This window comes from Labrus bergylta, chromosome 6, assembly GCF_963930695.1.
Source record: "Labrus bergylta chromosome 6, fLabBer1.1, whole genome shotgun sequence".
In the NCBI taxonomy this organism is placed as follows: Eukaryota; Metazoa; Chordata; class Actinopteri; order Labriformes; family Labridae; genus Labrus; species Labrus bergylta.
The window spans coordinates 22,171,678-22,186,430 of NC_089200.1; the positions used below are offsets into that span (position 1 = coordinate 22,171,678).

The following is a 14,753-nucleotide window of genomic DNA, read 5'->3' on the forward strand; positions in this document are numbered from 1 at the left end:
AACGATTTTATAATTCATCTTTACATCCCTAAATATGAATAATGAAGCAAACATTTTTTGGAAGAAGAATTTATTTATTCACAAATAATCCAAAGTACTTTTTTTTTTACTCTTTAGATAAAAAAATTTCTAATTTTTATTAAATACAAACATGAAAGCTCACAGTTTCTGCACTACATTTGATCAAACCTATTTTCACAATTTTCAAACCCTACATGAATCATCAGCTGCAAACAAAATTAATTGTTATAAGTGTATGTAAAAAAAAAAAGAAAACTATTTTAAGTGATTTCATTACACTTTGGACTCCATGATGACTAATAATATCACAATCAAAACAGTAATTTAAACTTTTTTTGTGAATCAAACTGGTCGAGAAGCTGGTGTTGATCCTGTTTACATCATATTTATGATATTACATGAAAGATTATGAACTGGATTAATTAGACCACAGATATTCAGTCAAAAATGGCTGCAGGCGTAAAAAGACAAATATTAGTACAGACATCCTGACTCCCTGTGAAGGATCTTTTGATGTTATTGTTGTTGATGTTATGGTAGAATTGTCTCTTCAGAACATTTAGGACTTTTACAGCTTTACTGTAGTACAAACTGACTTCAAGCTGTTGGTGTCCAGCACCAAATATAAAAACATTTATATAAATGTGAAGCTTGTCTCATTAGTCGGCTGAATATCAACATTGCAGTTTTTACCCTGCATAGAATAAAGGTCCAGATCTTCACATCAACTATCATCTAAATGTAACTGATTTTGTTTTTACCTTTAAAATAAAATCTAAAATCACATTTTTAAATATTACAGGCTCTGACTTACTCTACATTCATTTAAGTATCTGTCTCAGAGTATCTGTCCCCTGGCTGAGAGCAGGTGTGTTTAAGGTCACTTGAGTGCTTACTTTAAAGGTTTTGTTTTTCTTGGGGGGGGGGGGTTTACTTGGAGGAAGGCACACTAATCGAGAGTGCCCTGCGGGGGGCATTAGAGACCTGCCGCTGCTGAGACAAGAAGGATGGTCCAGGTGTCATCATGGATGACGAGTAGCCGCCAAGACGTGATTCAATCGCCAACTTCTGAAAGTTCACACTCTGAGGAAATGACGATTAATAAAATAAATTAAATGTGTAATCAGGTTTCATTAATAACCAGGTGGTCAATATCAATTAATTATACAGTAATACACTTAGCTTAAATAATAAAACATTTAGATTATAAATTAATTAATTTACCCATTCATACCAGGCTGTGACCATCATTAAATATTACACTAATACACCTTTAGTAATTACAAATAATAATTAACCAGGAGGAGTAGTTGCTAATTAGGTAGTGGCTAATGGGGATCCAGATCAATCAATAACGAGTGTAAATATTAAAAGTAAAAAAATAAAGGGACGGATTGACTTTATATGATCTTAACACTCAGTGTAACAGTGTGAAACTTGATGATGATGTCATGTTAACTTGTTGTATCTGGCTGTGACTGTCATTCAATAACAAACTGAGTGTCAATAACAAGTGTTAGTGATAACATCAATTCAGACTATAAGGGAAAAATTCACCTTGTTGTACCACGCTGTGACGATCAGCTTCTCCTCGTACTCTCTCAGCCGTGCTTGCTCACACTGACGCTGCATAAAATAATAAAGATAAAACAATTCTGAATTTTGGATCACAAAAAAAATCAACACTGAACATAAAACCACAGATTTACCTCCAGGTTCACAATCTGTTTGTCTCGATCTGCTAACTGGTTCTTCAGAGCCTGAATCTCCGCTGTGGCTGGATTCAACTTTGGATCAAGAGCTCGAATCACCTGAAATCAGAAGAAAAGAAAAAAACAGGACAGATCAATAGTGATAAATCAAACATAAAACTGAAGAAATATCAAACTGATGGACTAAATTAACTTAAACATTAATAAATTAAAGAGAAGCTCTTTATTCTCACGTTTCGAGCTTTCTCCAGGTACATCTTATATCTCTCCTCCATAGCTCGCATGTCATCGTCTTTTTTCTTCAGAGCCGCCATCAGCTCGTCCAGCTTCAGCGCTGAAACACACAACTTAGATATTTATAGACTTTGTAGATGGTGTTTATTAAAAAAGTCAACACAAATTCAGGACTCAATGCAGCAACGAGGTCTACAGGAAAGACAATTAATTCAGCTACTGATACTCAGAAAATGGACGACTGGAATTACTATTTTAATATTAGTTCTCCAGGATTTAGTTCTTAGTCTTGTTAGTAGTTGTTGTGTGTAGATGTGTGGTGATTTGTGTCAGGAGGCTCACAGGTCTGTGTGTTGTCGGGCTGAAGGTCCTCCAGCAGCTCTTTCTTCTTCATGATTTCATCTTGAGCCTCGTTCAGCTGCACCCTGCAGCACAAGAAGAGGAAGAAGAAAAAATAAATGAGAAGGAGGAGAAGTAGAAGAAGAATCTGCACGTTTGCATTTCTAACTGGACAACATCAATACACACTCTGAAAAAAGTGTCTAAAAAGGTCAAAATTCAAACTCACATGTGCGCATCGAGTTTCCTCTTCAAGTTTGACTAGAAAAGAAAATATTTACATTTTCAACAAGTTTAAGTAAAAAAATACTTTTTTGTTAAGTAATAACAAGACACTGTCAAACATCTGTTTAAATATCATAATCTAGAAGTCAATTTTATATTAAACAGCAAAGCATGGCACCATCATTACATTATATAACACATACGACAATGATGTGACATTATATTGCATTATATTACATTATATGACATTTTATAATTTAACTTTAGATGATGTCATATTATATCATAACATTACACAATATTACAACGTGTTTCATTAGATATATAGTTAGAGAACTTTGCATTAGGTGACATTTTATTCATTTATATCAGTGGTTTTAAATAATGAAGTACATCATTACAGATGGATTTTTTAATTCAACTTCTACTATTACCACACTACATTAATGTTGGACATCTTGTTACAATATAAAATCTCTAATCATCAGTATTGATTATCTATGCATGTTTGCACATAATCAATAGAGCAAGAGGAATGCCTTGGGAGCAGTGGGCGGTTTTACCGTTGCTGTGGGTGGGAGTGAGCGAGCGGTCAAAAAGCCCACTGCAGGTCCCTGATAGCTAGTGCTAGTGATAGCTTGTACTAGTGATAGCTAGTGCAATAAATATATAAAAGTTGTGATGTCAATGGGCAGAAATCTGGCAATGACATGAAATACATGTAAGCTCTCCTTCAATTAAGCACTTCTCACTGCTCATATTATACAACACACCACCAGAGTGTATCACACACACTGGTGTAGAGCCATTCGCAGAGACATCACGGTTGAAATGTTCTTGCTATTTGTAAATTATAGGCTGTGCATAAATGTTTGAATATAGAGGGTCTGCTGGCTCCTCTGCAGCCAAAGAGTGTAACGCTTTGTAAAAGCAACCTGCCGTTATGCAGTCGTTTGGGGAAAAATTGCCCCTTTTATATGCATATCAGTGTCTAATTGACAGACAGCCTCACACAGTTAGAGTGACAGAGATACCGTCTGCAGCCAGTGCTGACTGTGCCGCAGGATTTATTCAAGATGTCCTGCACAAACTGATCAGGAAACCAATTCCACCTCTGTATGACTTAAAAATAAATTATCTGTAAAGTTTGTATGACATTAACATGAATGTAATATAACCAGGGGTTCAATCAGTCCTGGGCTGTCAACACTTGGTCCACATGTGTGGAGACAGTCTGGAGCCGTTACTCATGATAAGGATGAGTGTTGCTTTTTCTTCGAGTGTCCTTTCCTTGAGTTGTCTCATCTCTCACAGTCGCCAGTCAGTCAGCCGAATGTGATGCTGCCACACCGCAAACCTCTAATGAACTAAAAAAATCTGGTTGTCTTGGGTCTTTGTACTTTTTAAACATTTTAACCAGACACTTTTGATACTTAAGTAAATGTATAATTGGTAACTTTTAGCTAATTAACTTTCAAATGAAGTATCTGTACTTTCACTTAACTTTGGTTTTCAAGAACTTTTTCCAACTCTGCTAAATATTTTGTTATATTAAATGATATGATCCTATGTTAAGTAATATTGTTATATAATGCTATTTTATAATATATATAAAAAAATGTACATCATAAGACATTCAATTATGTTGTACATTATATGATCCTATCAAAAGCTATGTTATCAGTGATCTTTTTTGATATATAATATGATATAATATTACATTACATCAAAGTCAGATCAAACTGCACTCACGTCGTCTGGTTTCGCCGCCTGACTCTGCAGCGCTCTCTGCAGATCTTCAACCTGCTGCTGCAGCTCACTGTTTCGCTCTCTACTCAGCCTGCAGGTTTATCACCATGACGACACACATCACATGACATTAGAAAAAAATCCATCACAGGCTTTACATCATAAGGAGCAGAGAAGAACCTGGATGATGTCATGGGTTATCTGATCACCTGATCTCTGTGTCGAGCTCACTGCGGCTCTTATGAGCCTCCTCCAGATCGGCCTGCAGGGTGGCGATCTTCTCCCTCTCACACTCCTCCTGCTGCACACGCAACATCCTGTTCTCATGCTGAAGGCGCATAAACTTCTCTCTGAGGAGCACACAGACACACACAATGTCATAACGTGTTTACACTACACTGTGCTGAAAGATTACCTGTGCTAACATATTACCTGTGCTAACAGATTACCTGTGCTAACATATTACCTGTGCTAACAGATTACCTGTGCTAACAGATTACCTGTGCTAACAGATTACCTGTGCTAACAGATTACCTGTGCTAACAGATTACCTGTGCTAACATATTACCTGTGCTAACAGATTGCCTGTGCTAACAGATTGCCTGTGCTAACAGATTGCCTGTGCTAACAGATTGCCTGTGCTAACAGATTACCTGTACTCCAATGGGATTAACTCGGCTGCCAGGTTGTCGTGGCTGGGGCTGCCTGAGGGAAGCATCCCTACGTGAAAGTTATACAGAGGTTAAGATGAAGGATAAGGGTTATGGTGAGGGGTTATGATTCGGGGTGGGGGGTTGTGGTTATGGTAGAGATAAAGATTAGAAGATCAGTGAGATACCTGCTTTGGAAAGCTGGTGCTCTTGAACCTGAGTGCATCTCAGCTCCTCATTTATTTCTTTCAGAGAGTCTCTCTGGATGATGATCCTCTGCAGGAGAAGAGTGAAGGACATCAAAGATTAAGTCGTCTATCCTACAGTATGTGGCGTTGGGTCTAGTGATGTGTGCGAGTGTGGCAATGTCTCTTTCACAGCTGATACTGTTCTGTTTGTTTTACTGTGTTGCATGCTCAACTCCACTCTCATTCTTTTTACTTTTCTTTATTTGTTTTTTTGGTGTCAAGTGACTTTTCAGTATTTAAAAAAAAAATTGTAACTGTTTGTTTATTTATTTATGTGTCTTCTATTTCTGAACTTTAGTTCCCATTGTTTTGGAAACTAGGAGGTATAGGGGTTTCGGCTGGGAGGGTTATTTATGAGGGGACGTGAATGTTTGAAAAAAGAAGAAAGTTGACTGCATCATAATTTCACTGTATGTCACCTCTTTTTCCTTCATCACCGTCTCGTGTTTTTCTTCCAACTTCTTAATTTCAAAGGCCAGATTATCTGCTCTCCTCGTCTCCTCAGACATCTTCCTGTGCAGCTCCTGGACCTGACGGACATTTACCAGATTTAACTGTTGGTTTTATTTATAATCAATACAGGGCATGTCCTCTCTCTCTCTCTATATATATATATATATATATATATATATAAAAATAATTAACATCTTTGATAAGATATGCATTTATTTAATCAATAAAGTCTATATACACATTTCCATAATCCTAAACTACATATATCCATACGTAAGGGCTTTCCAACAATTACACTTTTTAAAGATTTATATTTGGGCTTTTTGTGCCTTCAATGGATATGACAGTGGATAGAGTCAGAAATCAGGGAGAGAGAGTAGGGAATGACATGTGGGAAAGGAGCCTCAGGCTGGATTCAAACTTGGGCCGCCCGCCTGGAGGATCGCAGCCTCCATACATGGGCCGCACGCACTAACCACTGATCCACCAGAGCCCCAATTAATCGCATTTTTAATCACACATTCAAAATTTGATTATTTTGCATTTAAAAGCTTGCATGTTCCCAGGGCTCCCTCCTCTCCTCTTTCCCACTCCTCTCTTAAAAGAAATCTGCAGTGGAGGTCATGTATATGCATATCGGGGAAGCACGACACAGACCTGTCTCTTGTAGGTCTCAAGCTGAGCACGGGCAGCGTTAGCTTTTTGTAGCTCATCCTCCAAGCTGACGGTGTTCTGCATGTAGGTCATATTGTTCTCCTCAAGCAGCTTCATCTGTCTCTTCAGGTCTCCAAGATTCTCCAGTTTACGTTTGTATGTTTCCACTGAGGCCTCAAGTATCACCACACGATCAGAACAGTTCCTGTAGCAAGACAGAACCAATCCATAGATCAATCCATAGGCCTTAGCTCCTTGCCCCCAAATTACAGTCAGTGCATCGCCAGATATTTAAACATTATGTTTATTTCCTAGCCCGATGTCTACGCAAACGCATAAAAAACACATACACATGAACAGTACAAGATCAGCAAAGAGAGATAACACGCTGCTTTGTAATAATATAAATAATAAGCTAATAATATCAAATAAAAAAATTAAACAATAAACTTTATATACGTTGCACCTCTCAGAACAAACCTCAGAACGTCTAATTCGTCTTTCAGAGCGCGAGATTCTTCAGCCAGTCCAGTCAGCTCATCGTTTCTGTGCTGAACTTCAATCAGCTGCTTCTCCAGCTCCTCACAGTGAATCCTGTAGTCGTCTTTAGCCGCCTCCAGTCTGCAGGAGCAGAAAGTCAGTTTAGACTGGTTAAGACTAGCCTAGACTAGTTCAGACTGTTTTAAACTGGTTTGTTTAAAATGTTTTATCTAAGCCTATTCTGGATCAAACTACTTCTTTGAAACTTACAGTGACTGGTTTGAAATGGTTCAGACCATCACAGCATCGGCAGTTCATAGAGACGCAGTCAGTGACTCACCTAAAGTTCTCCTCCTGCAGAGCCTCCACCTGCTGTTGCAGCTGGCTGTGTTTCCGCCCTGATGCCGTGCTCGGGTCATCAAACGTGTCCAGCTGATTGGCTCTATCGGTCAGTACGTCGTTCTCTGCCAAGAGGCTGTTACGTTCCTCCTGAAGAACTGTCACCTGTCAAGATATGGATAGGTCTTAAGGTGCAGGTGTCAGGTTCAAGAACAGTCAGGTGCAGGAACAGTAAGGTTCAGGTAAACTAATTAAATATAAAAATAGTTGTGTATTAGTGCAGTGGTTCAACAATTCATAACATTACTACATTGCATGTTCCTTTCACAGCTCAGTCTTAAATAGTGTATTGTATTCTGTTATTTCTCCCTGGGCTTTGCAGAGAAAATCTGCTCCAAAAAAAGGTTCCTCTTCGAAAGCACAAGTTTTTCATAATCACCTTACCAGAAGAAATCAACATTAATTATATTTTTCCAAAAAGAACATCCCTTTTGTTGTCATCAATGGGACATTAAAACTTAATTTATCTCATTCTCAATTTCACCTGACTCACATTTCAAAACAGACTCTTGTCTTCCTCTGCAGTTAAACCTGCCAGTCTCTCAAGCTAAAGGTAACATTCCTGAATGTGACACAGAGGGATCTTTATCTTTTGGTTATACTTACTATAGGTCTCTACACTGTTAGTATCCTTCACAAGACGATACGTTTCTAGAATGTTTAACTTTGTCCAACACAGATCCCAGAGCTCTACCAGCTGACTGAGTCAAAACACCCACATCTTCTTTAAATGTCAAGTGTTTGTATCATTTTAAGCCAAGATATTTATATTGATAAGTAATAATAAGATGATAGCACTGCTGCGGCTAAATAAAAAAATATCTGGACTTCTTACTAGTGACGTCTGGCTTGTGTGTTTTGTCGTGTTTCACCCTAGTCTCCATTTTAAACACAGTTCTGCAACAATATTCAGAACAATCTGAACCTTTGGTGTATGCTACGATGTAGATTCGACACAGAAGTGTAAATCCGGCTTACACACAGTCCCCTCCCCCCTGGTGTCCCAGCTGTTAAAAGCAAAGAGTTATTCTCTGCTCCTTTATGAAAGCACATTTGTTTAAGATTCATTCACACAATCTGTTTATGTATAAACCAAACTGTTAATCTAATCCTAAAACTGTGAGTAAAGCTGAGTTTCATGTTTACACTAGCTGCTGCAGCAGCACTGAACAAGCTCTCTCACATTGGTACATGCTGCCATGTGTTGTCGCAGGAAATGACACATTCACAGGCATGCGCCAAAGTCAACTCACCTGAATGTGTGCGCATCATCGAGTCTCGTGTCTCTCCCTGTGGCCAGTAGGTGGCAGAAGCTAACATGCCCAAATCTGGCACACACTGATGAACATAAAGTGTTGACCACGTCGTGTAAAGTTCACGTACTTAAGAAGATGGATGTCTGTTTGCTAACTGACTCCTTCCCTTAAGTTGACACGACAACTCAGACTAAGTATTCAGATGTAGATCTGTTCAGAACTGACTGAACATCCTATGTGACTGTTAGAACTGCCTTTCACCAGCAAGGGTCGCTGAGGAACACATTTGTATGTGTCCAAACTTTCAACAGTAAGTGGCACTATGACTTTAACAAGCTCTGTTAGCATCTGTTAACATCTGTTACACCTTGTTAGCTTCTGTTACAGCCTGTTAGCATCTGTTACACCTTGTTAACTTCTGTTACAGCCTGTTAGCATCTGTTACACCTTGTTAACTTCTGTTACAGCCTGTTAGCATCTGTTACAGCCTGTTAGCATCTGTTACAGCCTGTTAGCATCTGTTAACATCTGTTACACCTTGTTAGCATCTGTTACATTCTGTTAACGTCTGTTACAGCCTGTTAGCATCTGTTACACCTTGTTAGCTTCTGTTACAGCCTTTTAGCATCTGTTACAGCCTGTTAGCATCTGTTAACATCTGGTACACCTTGTTAGCTTCTGTTTCAGCCTGTTAGCTTCTGTTACAGCCTGTTAGCATCTGTTACAGCCTGTTAGCATCTGTTACAGCCTGTTAGCTTCTGTTACAGCCTTTTAGCATCTGTTACAGCCTGTTAGCATCTGTTACACCTTGTTAGCTTCTGTTACAGCCTTTTAGCATCTGTTACAGCCTGTTAGCATCTGTTACACCTTGTTAGCTTCTGTTACAGCCTTTTAGCATCTGTTACAGCCTGTTAGCAGCCTTTTAGCATCTGTTACAGCCTGTTAGCATCTGTTACACCTTGTTAGCTTCTGTTACAGCCTGTTAGCATCTGTTACACCTTGTTAGCTTCTGTTACAGCCTTTTAGCATCTGTTACAGCCTGTTAGCATCTGTTAACATCTGGTACACCTTGTTAGCTTCTGTTACAGCCTGTTAGCATCTGTTACACCTTGTTAGCTTCTGTTACAGCCTTTTAGCATCTGTTACAGCCTGTTAGCATCTGTTAACATCTGGTACACCTTGTTAGCTTCTGTTACAGCCTGTTAGCTTCTGTTACAGCCTTTTAGCATCTGTTACAGCCTGTTAGCATCTGTTACACCTTGTCAGCTTCTGTTACAGCCTGTTAGCATCTGTTACATTCTGTTAACGTCTGTTACACTTCGTTAGCTTCTGTAACACTTTGTTAGCGTAGTAAGATGAAGCAGCTGCTTTACAGGGTTTAGTTTCAGGGCGGCCGTGTTGGACTCACCTGTCTTCAGCCTGGAGGAGACAAACGATCTGTCGAGAGTTCAACAGGTGATCAGAGTTAAACTGAACAGTCCTGTTGGAGGGTCTACACAGCAGGACCAGCAGAGTCCAGACAGTGCAAGTGTGTGTGTGTGTGTGTGTGTGTGTGTGTGTGTGTGTGTGTGTGTGTGTGTGTACCTGTACCTGTATGTCGAGCTCCTCACAGCGCTGACTTAAAGCTTCTTTTTCTGCTACGAGTTCAGAAAGATCATCCAGAGCTTTTTTCAACTGCACAAGAAAGAAAAAAAGAAAAATATACACTCAATAACAGACATACACACAAAGAACAGACTAATTAATAATAATAAGGATAATAATATAAACAGTAAATTTAGTTTTAAAATCAGTCAGAGAACTGACCTGCTGCTCCAGGTCTCCAGAACGTTCTGCTGCAAAAGAACTGACGGACTCTTTACTCATGAGCTGAGGAGGAAATACATCACTGAATACCACACAAATAAAATATCTTATTATTATTTTTGTTATATTTCTAAAGAATATAAATTATTATATCAACATCTCTAATATGTGTTAGTGATGCACTGACCTCCTGGATGGCTGTCATGACGACATGTTGCACAGACTCCTCCAGCGTCATGATGATCTGAATGTATTCTGCAAGAAGAGGGAGACAAATTCATCAAAAACATGAATATAACAGATTAATGATTAATGTAATGATGATGAAAAAAAAATGTTTGAACTATTTTGTCTCTTCATGTTCAGCTCCTGAGTCCTGTAGGTGTTTGAATGCGACTCAAAATGTAACGTTCAACCCGCACACTCACCTTGTTTCCTCTCACATCTGACAGCACAGCCCAATACGAGCTGCAGCAGCCTCCCCAGCTCCACCGGGTCCGAATGCTCTGCCACCAGGACCAGGTCCGGGAGAGGAAAGTCTGAGATCTCCTGGGCCAAAACCTGCAAGTCAACAAAGACCAAACTATTTCAGAAAACCTGCCTAGAAACAGCAGAGTGATGATGAAAAGACTGTATTGGTCCAATTGGTTCAAGACTGTTTACATAATTTTCTTCCAGATTCAAGGAACTACACAAACTTGTGTTGTGTGAATATATAATATATTTTAAGTTTTTTGTTCTTTGAAACAAATCAACCACCCCCACCCCCCAAAAATAAATCAAATAACACAAAACAAAAGGGTCACAGGATCTGTTTCTACCAACCACCTGAAAACAGGACAGCCCACCTCGTTATAATAATCCAGCACCATCTGAAGGATCTTCTTCAGGTTGTTCATCTGAAAAAACAAAACATCGAACATTTATGTCTGTTGTCTCTTACTTACATGTCTTATGGAGTAAATAAAGATATCGATGCAGACTTTTTCTCTGATCCAGTCTCCCACTTCACATTCCATCTAGAAAATCTGGACAAATACTTTTAAAAATTATATAGAGGCCTATTTTGGAGATGGTTTAACAGAAATCTTTTAATTAAATTTTTTATGAAACACTGTGCTGGTCCCTCAAACTGGATGTTAAAGGTTCTTCTACCACAGTCACAACATGAAACACAGTGATGACATCCCATTCAGAATGAGACAGGAGCATCAGAGCGGGTGAACGTGAGCTACACAGGAGCTGAACTTAATGAAAATAAATCACTTGAAAAAAATTAAATACAAACTGAATTAAAGATCTGAGAATAAGTATCCAGAAACAAATAATTGACAGACCAAGCTGATTTGTACCTTCAGTCTCCAGTTATCCTCCACATCAGTTTTTATACGACAGAGCCATCCATCAGTGAACCACGCTGGGTCTCTGCAACACACACACACACACACACACACACACACACACACACACACACACACACACACACACACACACACACACACACACACACACACACACACACACACACACACACACACACACACACACACACACACACACACACACACACACACACACACACACACACACACACACACACACACACACACACACACACACACACACACACACACACACACACACACACACACACACACACACACACACACACACACACACACACACACACACACACACACACACAGGAGGAGAAACAGAGATCTAAAATAATCTGAAACACTGTTTACAGGCCACAAACCTTATTCAAGAACTTCAGGGATGTTTTAATGAGGAATACAAACTATTGTATTAAATGTATTTTAAAGGTATTGATACTAATATTAAAAGGTATTAGAAACATGCAATTTAAACTCATCACAGCTGTCTTTCTGCTCTGTGTGTGTGTGTGTGTGTGTGTGTATTTATGTGTGTCTAAGTATGTGTGTTCTTGTTTTTTCTGCCCTTATAGAGACCACAAGTGTGTGTATGTGTGTGTGCCTGTATGTGTGTGTCTGTGTGTGAGTGAGTGAGTGAGTGCCTGTATGTATGTGTGTGTGTGTGTGTGTGTGTGTGTGTGTGTGTGTGTGTGTGTGTGTGTGTGTGTGTGTGTGCTCTCACATTTGATGCAGTGCCTGTGATATTCCTGCTCCAGTGGTCAGCTCCTCCACTGTCCTGCAGGGGGCAGGAGTGTTGAAGGTCTGCAGCTGAGAGACAGAAAGCTTGAAAGATGGCTTGTTTTCGAAACCGCCAACTGCATACCACTATCACAAGCAGTATGACTTCCAGTTGCTGGTCATTTGGTGTGCAAGGGACTTAAGTACAGTGTACAGGCCCCTGATCACTACATCTCATCATTACACCTGATGACCAAACATGTCCAACCAATACCTGACCACTACACCTACACGAGTCTTCACTGCATGTGCTGGAATCACAGAGACCAATTGTAAATACAATGACAGACATGCAGTGGACAAAAAACGATTGATGTTCTTGGTGGAATAAGTCACATATTAAAAGACCTTGTTAAAAAATGAGGAGAAATGTTTGCCTCAACTTTCCGCATTGTTTCACAATCTGTGTATCCTTATGGTGCTGTATAGCTGCGTGTGGCTCAGTGTTAGGTGCCGGGCCAGGGTCAGGTTCTTCCATCTGTAGCTTCTGAGGCACAAGCACACCACGTTGGTTTGCCACACTGTGCAGCGCGCTACATGCTTGCACAGGAGGTGGGCGTGCACCTCGCTTCTTTTGCGTCATGAACGTCTATTCGCCTTGGCAACTGTTCAGTCCCTGATGTGTGTGTTAACATCTCCATTTCACATAAATCGAGACGTCTTTCCAGTTTACCTGAGAGTTTTGTTTTGGTGCAGCAGTTAGGCCATGTTATCTTTTCCTTTAGATCATAGACTGTAAACATTAAAGGACGACGCCTGAGTGACGTCAGTCATCTGTTATGACAGGGGGCTCCGGAGGCTCATCACTACACCTGATCACTACACCTGATCACTACACCTGATTACTACACCTGATCACTACACCTGATCATAACTACACCTGATCACTACACCTGATCACTACACCTGATCATAACTACACCTGATCACAACTACACCTGATCACTACACCTGATCACTACACCTGATCACTACACCTGATCATAACTACATCTAGTTACTACACCTGATCACTACACCTGATCATAACTACATCTAGTTACTACACCTGATCATAACTACTGATCACTACACCTGATCACTACACCTGATCATAACTACTGATCACTACACCTGATCACTACACCTGATCATAACTACTGATCACTACACCTGATCATAACTACTGATCACTACACCTGATCATAACTACTGATCACTACACCTGATCATAACTACTGATCGCTACACCTGGACATTGTGGGTCGGAGGTTCCCACCAATCAGAGACAGTTTTAGTACAAAATCAAGGTGAATGAGTGACATGTCGCACTTTGAGTCAGTTGCTCCGGTAACTTTAAAGTGGAGTTTTGTTCCTGTTAGTACCTGAATGTTTTTCTTTGTTTGTGCTGGATAATCTGAACTCAGACTGAAATTGAAGTATAACTTTAGATAGCGCAGCAGGAAGTCAGGTAATCTGACTCCAGGTGAGAATAAACACTCAGTTTAATGCAGTCCAAAGTGTCTTAATGTTTTAATGAATATTAACCTGCTGCGGGTTTGTGCTAACTACATTTAATCTTTAACATAATATTAACAAAATGTCCAGAGAGCAACAGTCCACAAATACCTACAAGTAAACGGGATTAAAGCTTTAAATCCAGGGAGGATTGATGTGCGAGGAGGTTTTAGCCATGTATGTTAGCCTGCAGAGCTAATACTTTACTTAGCTTTGTTTGTTAGCCCGCAGAGCTAATACTTTAGTCAGCTCATGGGTTGTTAGCCGGAAGAAACAGGTAAACATTGATGCGTGTTTTGCGGTAAACTCACCCATATGATGAGACTGTCCGTCAGACCTGTTTTATTCTCATCCATTTGCTCCATTTTAGCTTCAAGTTAAAGTATTTCCACCTGTCAGGAGAGCTCTTCCGCTCCGTACCTGCGCATCTGACCTCACCTGCTGCCTGGAGCAGAGCTCGACCTCCGGACGCGTACCGTGCGGCGCCGCGGCGCTCCCTCCGCCATTTAATTTACGTAAGATCTTGCGTGAATGACGCAGATCTACGTGGATTTCTGACGTTCGCCTGCGGTAATGGGTTGAGGTGAAGTGTTATCCTGTACTAGTATTAATAGGCTCCAGTCTTCATATAAAGCCCATTATTAAATGATGTAGGCTATAAACTCTTCTGTTTAACATTAGCCCAGACAAACATGAAGTGTTCTTTCTAATCACTGATCACTGCATCTGTTTCTCTGTGGGTTAATCATTTCACTTGAGCTCAATAAAACCACTCTAACATTAGAATATTTGACTTGACCCTGGACTTAACACATCTGCAGGAGCTCACCTATTTATCGCCCTGCTCCTCCCACTG

General features: G+C 39.9%; 1 protein-coding gene across 1 annotated transcript; it reads right to left on the reverse strand.

The window, feature by feature from the left end:
- Window positions 1–53: 53 nt before the first annotated feature.
- Window positions 54–14,536, reverse strand: hook1 (hook microtubule-tethering protein 1). Its single transcript, XM_020631869.3, has 22 exons — window positions 14,209–14,536; window positions 12,345–12,430; window positions 11,579–11,651; window positions 11,075–11,125; window positions 10,655–10,787; window positions 10,414–10,481; window positions 10,227–10,289; window positions 10,011–10,094; window positions 7,106–7,269; window positions 6,766–6,906; window positions 6,289–6,490; window positions 5,598–5,708; window positions 5,119–5,206; window positions 4,934–5,000; window positions 4,490–4,630; window positions 4,284–4,371; window positions 2,536–2,567; window positions 2,310–2,392; window positions 1,967–2,067; window positions 1,731–1,832; window positions 1,579–1,647; window positions 54–1,104 (listed from the first exon to the last, which is right to left on the reverse strand). Exons 1-22 carry the CDS (start codon window positions 14,260–14,262, stop codon window positions 952–954), a joined length of 2,154 nt encoding a protein of 717 aa, XP_020487525.1. The 5' UTR covers window positions 14,263–14,536; the 3' UTR covers window positions 54–951.
- Between the last annotated feature and the right edge of the window lie 217 nt (window positions 14,537–14,753).

Coding starts and splice junctions, on each gene's coding strand:
- hook1 (XM_020631869.3), bottom strand. CDS start 14,262: ATGGAGCAAATGGATGAGAATAAAACAGGTCTGACGGACAGTCTCATC. Junction 10,788..11,074: donor TGCTGGATTATTATAACGAG/GTGGGCTGTCCT, acceptor GTTGACTTGCAG/GTTTTGGCCCAGGAGATCTC. Junction 7,270..10,010: donor GTGAGGAGCTCGACATACAG/GTACAGGTACAC, acceptor ATATCTTGACAG/GTGACAGTTCTTCAGGAGGA.